Consider the following 9,946-nt stretch of genomic DNA (forward strand, 5'->3'; position numbering starts at 1 on the left):
TGGAGACTTCATATCTCTCAACTCGGGTATTTGCTTGAAATATTAACTTCAACTCCTGGAACATCTCATATGGTCCATGACGTTCAAAACGTCTTTGAAGTCCCAATTCTAAGCCGTTTAAGCATGGTGCACTAAACTATCAAGTAGTCATCATATTTAGCTAGCCAAACGTTCATAACGTCTGCATCTGCTCCTGCAATAGGTCTGTCACCTAGCGGTGCATCAAGGACATAATTCTTCTGTGCAGCAATGAGGATAAACCTCAGATCACGGATCCAATCCGCATCATTGCTACTAACATTTTTCAACACAATTTTCTCTAGGAACATATCAAAATAAACACAGGGAAGCAACAACGCGAGCTATTGATCTACAACATAATTTGCAAAATACTACCAGGACTAAGTTCATGATAAATTTAAGTTCAATTTAATCATATTACTTAAGAACTCCCACTTAGATAGACATCTCTCTAATCCTCTAAGTGATCACGTGATCCAAATCAACTAAACCATGTCCGATCATCACGTGAGATGGAGTAGTTTCATTGGTGAACATCACTATGTTGATCATATCTACTATATGATTCACGCTCGACCTTTCGGTCTCCGTGTTCCGAGGCCATATCTGTATATGCTTGGCTCGTCAAGTATAACCTGAGTATTCTGCGTGTGCAACTGTTTTGCACCCGTTGTATTTGAACGTAGAGCCTATCACACCCGATCATCACGTGGTGTCTCAGCACGAAGAACTTTCGCAACGGTGCATACTAAGGGAGAACACTTCTTGATAATTAGTGAGAGATCATCTTAAAATGCTACCATCAAACTAAGAAAAATAAGATGCATAAAAGATAAACATCACATGCAATCAAAATATGTGACATGATATGGCCATCATCATCTTGTGCCTTTGATCTCCATCTCCAAAGCATCGTCATGATTTCCATCGTCACCGGCATGACACCATGATCTCCATCATCTTGATCTATATCAATATGTCGTCACATGGTCGTCTCGCCAACTATTGCTCTTGCAACTATTGCTATCGCATAACGATAAAGTAAAGAAATTATTTGGCGCTTGCATCTTATGCAATAAAGAGACAACCATAAGGCTTTTGCCAGTTGCCGATAACTTCAACAAAACATGATCATCTCATACAAAAACTTATATCTCATCACGTTTTGACCATATCACATCACAACATGCCCTGCAAAAACAAGTTAGACGTCCTCTACTTTGTTGTTGCAAGTTTTACGTGGCTGCTACGGGCTTAAGCAAGAACCAATCTTACCTACGCATCAAAACCACAACGATAGTTTGTCAAGTTGGTGATGTTTTAACCTTCGCAAGGACCGGGCGTAGCCACACTCGGTTCAATTAAAGTTGGAGAAACTGACACCCGCTAGCCACCTTTGTGCAAAGCACGTCGGGAGAACCGGTACGCGTAATGTCGGTCTGGGCCGCTTCATCCAACAATACCGCCGAACCAAAGTATGACATGCTGGTAAGTAGTATGACTTATATCGCCCACAACTCACTTGTGTTCTACTCGTGCATATAACATCAACAGATAAAACCTAGGCTCGGATGCCACTGTTGGGGAACGTAGTAATTTCAAAATTTTCCTACGCACACGCAAGATCATGGTGATGCATAGCAACGAGAGGGGAGAGTGTTGTCTACGTACCCTCGTAGACCGAAGTGGAAGCGTTGATGCAACGTAGAGGAAGTAGTCGTACGTCTTCCCGGTCCAACCGATCCAAGCACCGTTACTCCGGTACCTCCGAGTTCTTGGCACACGTTCAGCTCGATGACGCTCCCCGGGCTCCGATCCAGCAAAGCTTCGGGGAGGAGTTCCGTCAGCACGACGGCGTGGTGATGATCTTGATGTTCAACCGTCGCAAGGCTTCGCCTAAGCACTGCTACAATATGACCAAGGTGGAATATGGTAGAGGGGGGCACCGCACACGGCTAAGGAACGATCACGAAGATCAACTTGTGTGTCTATGGGGTGCCCCCTGCCCCCGTATATAAAGGAGTGGAGGAGGGGAGGGCCGGCCCTCTCTATGGCGCGCCCTAGGGGAGTCCTACTCCCACCGGGAGTAGGATTCCCCCTTTCCTAGTCCAACTAGGAGTCCTTCCATGTAGTAGGAGTAGGAGACAAGGAAGGGGAAGGGAGAAGGGAAGGAAGGAGGGGGCGCAGCCCCTCCCCCTAGTCCAATTCGGACTAGGCCTTGGGGGGCGCGCGGCCTGTCCTAGGCAGCCCCTCTCTCTTTTCCGTATGGCCCAATCAGGCCCAATACTTCTCCCCCTGTATTCTCGTAACTCCCCGGTACTCCGAAAAATACCCGAATCACTTAGAACCTTTCCGATGTCCGAATATAGTCATCCAATATATCGATCTTTATGTCTCGACCATTTCGAGACTCCTCGTCATGTCCCCGATCTCATCCGGGACTCCGAACTCCTTCGGTACATCAAAACTCATAAACTCATAATATAACTGTCATCGAAACCTTAAGCGTGCGGACCCTACGGTTCGAGAACAATGTAGACATGACCGAGACACGTCGCCGGTCAATAACCAATAGCGGGACCTGGATGCCCATATTGACTCCTACATATTCTACGAAGATCTTTACCGGTCAGACCGCATAACAACATACGTTGTTCCCTTTGTCATCGGTATGTTACTTGCCTGAGATTCGATCGTCGGTATCCAATACCTAGTTCAATCTCGTTACCGGCAAGTCTCTTTACTCGTTCCGTAATACATCATCCCGCAACTAACTCATTAGTTGCAATGTTTGCAAGGCTTAAGTGATGTGCATTACCGAGAGGGCCCAGAGATACCTCTCCGACATTCGAAGTGACAAATCCTAATTTCGAAATACGCCAACCCAACATGTACCTTTGGAGACACCTGTAGAGCTCCTTTATAATCACCCAGTTACGTTGTGACGTTTGGTAGCACACAAAGTGTTCCTCCGGAAATGGGAGTTGCATAATCTCATAGTCATAGGAACATGTATAAGTCATGAATAAAGCAATAGCAACATACTAAACGATCGGGTGCTAAGCTAATGGAATGGGTCATGTCAATCAGATCATTCAACTAATGATGTGATCCCGTTAATCAAATAACAACTCTTTGTCCATGGTTAGGAAACATAACCATCTTTGATTAACGAGCTAGTCAAGTAGAGGCATACTAGTGACACTCTGTTTGTCTATGTATTCACACATGTATTATGTTTCCAGTTAATACAATTCTAGCATGAATAATAAACATTTATCATGATATAAGGAAATAAATAATAACTTTATTATTGCCTCTAGGGCATATTTCCTTCAGAGGTAGGGTCGGCTGGTGTTCGGCTTGGGTTGCCACTTTATGCCGGTCACGTGGTGGTCGGTCAGCCGCATTGTGTGATGATGGTACGGGCTCCAGCGCCTCATCATCAAACCGAGGTAGTAATTTACGCTTCGGGTAACTTTTGGCTGGGTACTTGGGGCCGTATTCCTCGGCTGCCAGGACATCAGTCCATCTATCGTTTAGCAGATCTTGTTCAGCTTGAAGCTGTTGCTGCTTCTTTTCCAGTCTCCTTGCAGTGGCTATTAGCCGGCGCTTAAAGCGCTCCTGCTCGAGAGGTTCCTCAGGCACGATAAAATCCTCGTTGCTGAGGCTCACCTCCTCCTCGGAGAGCGGGAGATAGTTACTGTCCTTCGAGTCTTCGTGTATGGCCTGTTCATTAGGGCTAACTTGCCCATCTTCCCGATCGTCCTGTTCGGCCGTTTGTTCGTCAGGGTCTTCTCTGTCTTTGGCACCGTCCGGAGTGTTATCGTCTCCTGTGCCGGTGTTGCTGTCTTTGCTGCGGTGTGATTTAGAGCGGCGCCGCTGACGTCGACGCTTCGGTTGTATCTTAGGAGGGTCATCCTCAACTGGATTTTCCTTGTCCTCGCCGTTATTCTCTTTTGGTGCATCCACCATGTATACGTCATATGAGGAGGTGGCCGTCTCTCGTCCGGCGAACGACGGGTTTTGGGCCTCCTCTTCTCCGGCATCGTCGTCCATATCGTCGATGTCTTCGGAGCCGTAATCAAGCCTGTTGGTTAGGTCCTCGACAGTGGCTATGAAGTGGGCGGTGGGTGGGAAACAAAATTCTCCGTCATCAGCCTCCAGTTCGAACCGGATATAGTTCGGCTGAGAGTCCCCCGCTAAGGATAGAGCTTTTAGTGAGTTTAGCACGTCGCCCAAAGGCGAGTGCCGGAGGTGTCCGCGGAGCTGAATTCGACGGTCGATGACCGATCAAGCTCGACGTATGCGGATGCACAAGGTTCGGAACCTGTAGCCGGAGATGAGTCCCTGGTTCTGGTGACACAAATGTCCCTTGAAGTTAGGTCTATGTGCGGCTCCAACGCCGCTGAGTCTGCGGCTTCCCTGGCGGGGTTGAGCTTCCCGTCGTCGAATGGCGCGACCTGCTCCGGATCTAAGGCCAGAGCAGTTATAGGTATTATCTCCTAGGTATGGTCCGATGACAGATTTACGTCATGTTCATCGTGGTGGCAGGGAGTGGCCGCCGTAGTCTCGAATCCGTCGAAGATCAAGTCTCTGCGGATATCCGCGACGTAGTTCAAGCTTCCAAATCTGGCCTGATGGCCAGGGGCGTAGCTTTCGATCTGCTCCAGATGGCCGAGCGAGTTGGCCCGCAGTGCGAAGCCGCCGAATACGAAGACCTGTCCGGGGGGAAGACTTCCCCTTGGACACCATTATTGTAGATGATCGAAGGGGCCATCAAACCTTTTGACGACGACACAGTGGAACTCTCAATGAAAGTACTAATGTCGGTGTCAAAACCGGCGGATCTCGGATAGGGGGTCCCGAACTGTGCGTCTAAGGTTGATAGTAACAGGAGACGGGGGACACAATGTTTACCCAAGTTCGGGCCCTCTCTATGGAAGTAATATCCTACTTCCTGCTTGATTGATCTTGATGAATATGAGTGTTACAAGAGTTGATCTACCACGAGATCGTAATGGCTAAAATCCTAGAAGTCTAGCCTGTATGACTATGTTTATGATGATTGGCCTCTACGGACCTATCCCTCCGGTTTATATAGACACCAGAGAGATCTAGGGTTACATAAGGTCAGTTACAGAGAAAGGAATCTTCATATTTGGTTGCCAAGCTTGCCTCCCACGCCAAGGAGAGTCCTATCCGGACACGGGTAGAGTCTTCGGTCTTTGTATCTTCACAGCCCATCAGTTCGGCCCATGGCTAACAGGCCGGACGCCCGAGGACCCCTTAGTCCAGGACTCCCTCACCCACCTTGGTGGCCTCCCACCACGGCAGCCAAGATCTCCTCCTCCTCATCGGACGAGGAATCATCGGAGTCGCAAAGAAAATTGTGAAAAAAGAACTCGTCCGAGGAGTCCATTTTGTACCTTGGCAAACTGTCGAACAACTTGCGGGCATGGATGAAGGAGCCGGCCGGCGAAGGGAGTCACGCCGCCCTCGGACCAGCTACCTGCCCTGGCGGCGTCCGACGTGCGTGCCGGTGTCAGGACGAAGGAGCTGGCCGGGGCAGTGAAGCGGCTTCTTGGTCGCGGTTGTGTCGGGGAGTGTGGGTGGGAAGCTTTCGGATCCCCGGTGGTAAGACGACAGTGGCGGCATTGCAGGGGTGGATGTTGCGGCACGGGCAGCTCGTAGAGGCACTGGAAAAATGGGCGGCGGCGTCGGCAACGAAGGAGGCGGGCAAGGGTTTGCTGTTGGAATGGGAGAGGATGACCAATGTGCCACCGACTAGCAGGCCAGGGGGAGGATTAGGCGGGCGCGACTCACGTCCGCCTCGTGTCCGCGCCGATGCAAATCCAACTAAAAAATGGGTCGGGAATGGGTCGACAGACGGATGAAAAGCGGATGCGCGTCCGTTTGGGTCGGCGCATTGGGCCGACTTTTCTGTCCGCGCCGACCCGAACGGACGCGCGCGGACGAAATGGGTCATCGCGTTGGAGTTGCTCTTAGGTCATCCACTTGAGGAAAATTTACCACTGTCCTACAAAACACTGCGCTTGGAGACCCAACACGAGTCTACAAGAATAAGTTGTGTGGTAGACATCAGCCATCCACCGCGGGGGCGAACTCCCCCAGCTCGTCCAGCTTGAGTCGACGGAGCACTCGGGCTGCCCCAGCGGCCCGCACGCGGCTGGGGCCCGGCACCCCATTGTGCTCCAGGCCGGCCAGGTCCCAAGAGCGTCGTCGAGGACGCACAAAGGAGGAGTGTCGGAGATCTCCCTGTCGCTCGCCTGAAGTTCTGCGAGATCTCCCGTTGCTCTGCTCGGCTTAGAACGGGAGGCGACGGCCTGCGCCGGTGGCCTCGTCGCGGCGGTTGTGGAGGCAGTGCGGGGTCGCTGATAGGTGAGACCAGGCCAGACACGAGAGGCTGGAGCGGACTAGAGCGAGCGACAGGAGCGTCCGCTTTTGTTCGTCGCGGGCCCATTTGTGACTCGAATGTGGGCTCAATTTGGGTCGGGACGGACAATAGGCGGACGCTTTGTCCGTTTGGGTGGCCCCGTTGGGTCAACTTTTTTTATCCGAATATTCCAAATGAACAAAATGAGTCCTTGGTTGGAGTTGCTCTTAATAAAGTTTAAAACATATTCCAAAATTTTGGACGGGTGAAATCCTGAGACCAGACCGTAGTCGCTGGACCCTTGACTAGCTTTGACTAGATTTCTGTGGACAAGACGATTGTGTGACTGACGTGACGTGTATGGCTTCCGCCCCAAGTTGGTGGATGCCTGCCAATCCTCCTGTCGCTGTCGCTGTCGCAAAGTGCAGACGTCGCCGCTCCCTCCCTCCCTCCTCGGTGGATCCAGAGCAATGCTAGACGTACGGGCGTTGTACGGGGGATTTACAGGCTCGTTGACTGTGATTGGTTGGAATATGATTAAGGGGGACGGCCCCACCCTGAAAATCAGGGGGGGAGCAATTAGATTAGGCCACGTTGTCATCCTGTAAAACTTTGTACGATCATCCTGTACGTGTAGTATTATTGGTGGATCCATCCCACCATTCCGATTCGCTCGCGTTTGCTCAGACCCAGACCCAGCCAGCCATGGCTCTCTATCTTCACCGCATACCCCTCCTCCTCGTGCTCACCCTCCTCCTATCCACCGCCTCCGCCGCCCACTCGCCGGAAACCGCCACCGCCTCCACGCGCACTCACCACCACCGCCGCCGCTCGCCGATCGGCACGGCCACCGCCCACTTCCACCCCGTCCCTGGGGCCGCGCCCTCCATGCACCAAAACCACCTCAACGCGGACAGCCAGTCCCTGCTCTCCGCCGACGACGTCGACCCCGTCCTCGCCGACGCGCAGCCCACGGACGCGGCGGAGGCACGTCCCGCTCCGCTCCTGCCACCCCAGGCCGCGCCGCAGCCGCAGGAGGAGGGGTCCGCGCCGACGACGCCCGCTGCAGCGACGACAACGACGACCACCACGGTTCTCCCCCTCCCTGCCACGGTGGCGACGACCGCGAGCTCGCCTCCGCCTCCCGCCGTGTCCGACGCCGAGCAGGGGCTGCAGCAACTCTCGAGGATCCTCACCTCCCTCGGGTACAACGAGATGGCGTCGGAGGCGCCACTCCTCGCCCGCGCGCCGCCGCTCGCGAGGTGGCCCGGGGCCATCACCGTCTTCGCCGCCCCCGACGCCTTCCTCCAGGCCTCCTGCCCCATGTGCTCGCGCCGCCACCTCCTCCAGCAGCACATCGCCATGGGCTACTACCCCTACTCCGACCTCGCCGCCGCCGCCACCATGAAGATCCCCTCCGCCTCCGTCGGCTTCTGCATCAAGGTCGTCACCGAGCGGGGCCCCTTCGGCATGCACTACGCCAGGATCTACGCCGACGGCGTCGAGTTGTCCCACCCCGAGCTCTACAACGACGGCCGCTACGTCGTCCACGGCCTCCACGGCTTCCTGCGCCCGCTCACGCACTCCTGCTTCGACGGCCCGCACCACCACCACCTCACCGGCCGCTCCGCCGCAGCCTCCGCTGCCACCGCCGCCTCCGTGGTGCGCATCATGATCCGCGACGCCATGGCGCGACTCCGCGACGGGGGCTACGGCTTCATGGCGCTCGCCATGCGCGTCAAGTTCGCCGAGCTCGAGAAGTTCGCCAATCTGACGCTCTTCGCGCTCGACGACCCGGCTATCTTCGTCGGCGGAGGCCACGACTACGTGTCGGCGGTGCGCTTCCACATCGTCCCCAACCACCGCCTCACGCGCGCCGACCTCCACCGCCTCCGCCCCGGCACGGTCCTCCCCACGCTGGCCGGCGAGGGCCAGAGCCTCGTCGTCACGCACTACGCCACCGACTCGGCCTCCTCCAACTCCAACGACGTCCGCATCAACCACATACCCATCAAGGAGCCCGACGTGGTGGTCAACTCGCGCATCGCCGTCCACGGCGTCTACGTGCCGTTACCCCGCCTCCACCTCGCCGACCTCGCCGTCGCGTCCGCCACCGACCAGACGAACGGCACCTGCGGCGTCGGGGGGCCCTTCGGCGACTGCGCCTCCTCAGCGATCACCTCTCCCGGCGAGTGAAGCAAGCGTGAGTCGTCCCGATCGTTTTGCTCTGTTATGTTTCTAGCCATGGAGGTTCGGATGAGAGATTGAGCACTCGTTTAGTTCATAGAGTTTCAGATTAGAGGTTGGGCAGTCGACGTGATGAGTACTGTGTTCTACTTCTGATCACATTTTGGCACCGAATGGTTGTTGCCTAGCTTATCCAGTACGACTTGAATGATTTTTGGTGCCAATTTGATTCATCTTCTCGTTGCTCTGTTCCCACTGTTTGCTTGTGCTAATTTTGTTCCTGCATGCATCGGTTGCTGTTTAGATGCATTGCTCAATTCACTTCCAATTTTTACTCTGAAATCTGAATCATCCTATCCATGCATACAAGGAATGTTGTTCAGTTGTTAGGATTCTGTTTGAAAGCGTGTGTGTTTGATGATCAGGCACAGGACCGGATGCCATAAACTCACTCCAATGATTATTTGGTTATTCTTCTGTTATGATATACTTATAGTACTAAGTTGAGTTTCCAGATGATCTTGCGATGGTTTAATCTCTTCTGTTATGATATTCTTCAGTTTGTTTGTTTCTGATGGTTTAATCTCTTCCTTACCATCTGCATATTAGGTGTTTTGCACCATGGATTAGACAGCGCAAATGTCATACAAGATCATTCTAAATTGCTAACTGAAAGTCTTTTGTATTCACCTTTCGGTTTTGGCTCGTGAACTTGCGGTGTTCCTCTTGTTTCTAATCTGTTAAGGATGATAGTGAGATGGATTTGATATGCAGGTTATCTGCACATCAGTTTGCTCTGGTTACCATTGTATGCATGATTGATCAACTGCATGCTCTGTTTTCGCACCATCGATCATGTAGAATAAATGTCATTCAGATACTGGATCAGCCTTACTGAAACTCTTTGATATTCCCGCCATTTTGGTTTTGACTGATGAACTCACCTCGGTTAAATTCCAGCTTATGACAGAAATGTTGGTAGCTGGGTTAAGTTTCAAGATTTTATCAGTAGTTATGATTGATCAAGTACAGAACCTGACTAAAGTTACCAGGTAGTTTGTTTCCTAGAATTGTGTCTCATCAAGCAGTTTTCAGAGACTTGGTTGCTGGGATAAGTTAGTTTCTGTTTGTTGCTAGGCAATGTCCTAGTTGTGTCTGATCAAGCAATTTCTTAGAGTTGTGCAAATGCAATTTGAGGTTAGTCAGTTCTGTAGAATTCTGCACTGATAAACTTCTCATCATGAATGGTCTTTATTTATCCTGCTACCTCGCTCTCTTAAATGCAGAGAAACATGTTTCAGATTAGTACATGCATGTACACAAGCCCTGCTTTGCATTTTT

The 9,946-nt window shown here is 52.2% G+C and overlaps 1 protein-coding gene across 1 annotated transcript; it reads left to right on the forward strand.

The window, feature by feature from the left end:
- Positions 1 to 7,123: 7,123 nt before the first annotated feature.
- On the forward strand, positions 7,124 to 8,844 carry LOC119296894. The gene has a single exon (XM_037574909.1). The coding sequence runs from the start codon at positions 7,124 to 7,126 to the stop codon at positions 8,612 to 8,614; it is 1,491 nt and encodes a 496-aa protein (XP_037430806.1). The 3' UTR covers positions 8,615 to 8,844.
- The last annotated feature ends 1,102 nt before the right edge of the window (positions 8,845 to 9,946 follow it).

This window comes from Triticum dicoccoides, chromosome 5A (genome assembly GCF_002162155.2).
Source record: "Triticum dicoccoides isolate Atlit2015 ecotype Zavitan chromosome 5A, WEW_v2.0, whole genome shotgun sequence".
NCBI lineage: Eukaryota > Viridiplantae > Streptophyta > Magnoliopsida > Poales > Poaceae > Triticum > Triticum dicoccoides.

Coding starts and splice junctions, on each gene's coding strand:
- LOC119296894 (XM_037574909.1), top strand. CDS start 7,124: ATGGCTCTCTATCTTCACCGCATACCCCTCCTCCTCGTGCTCACCCTC.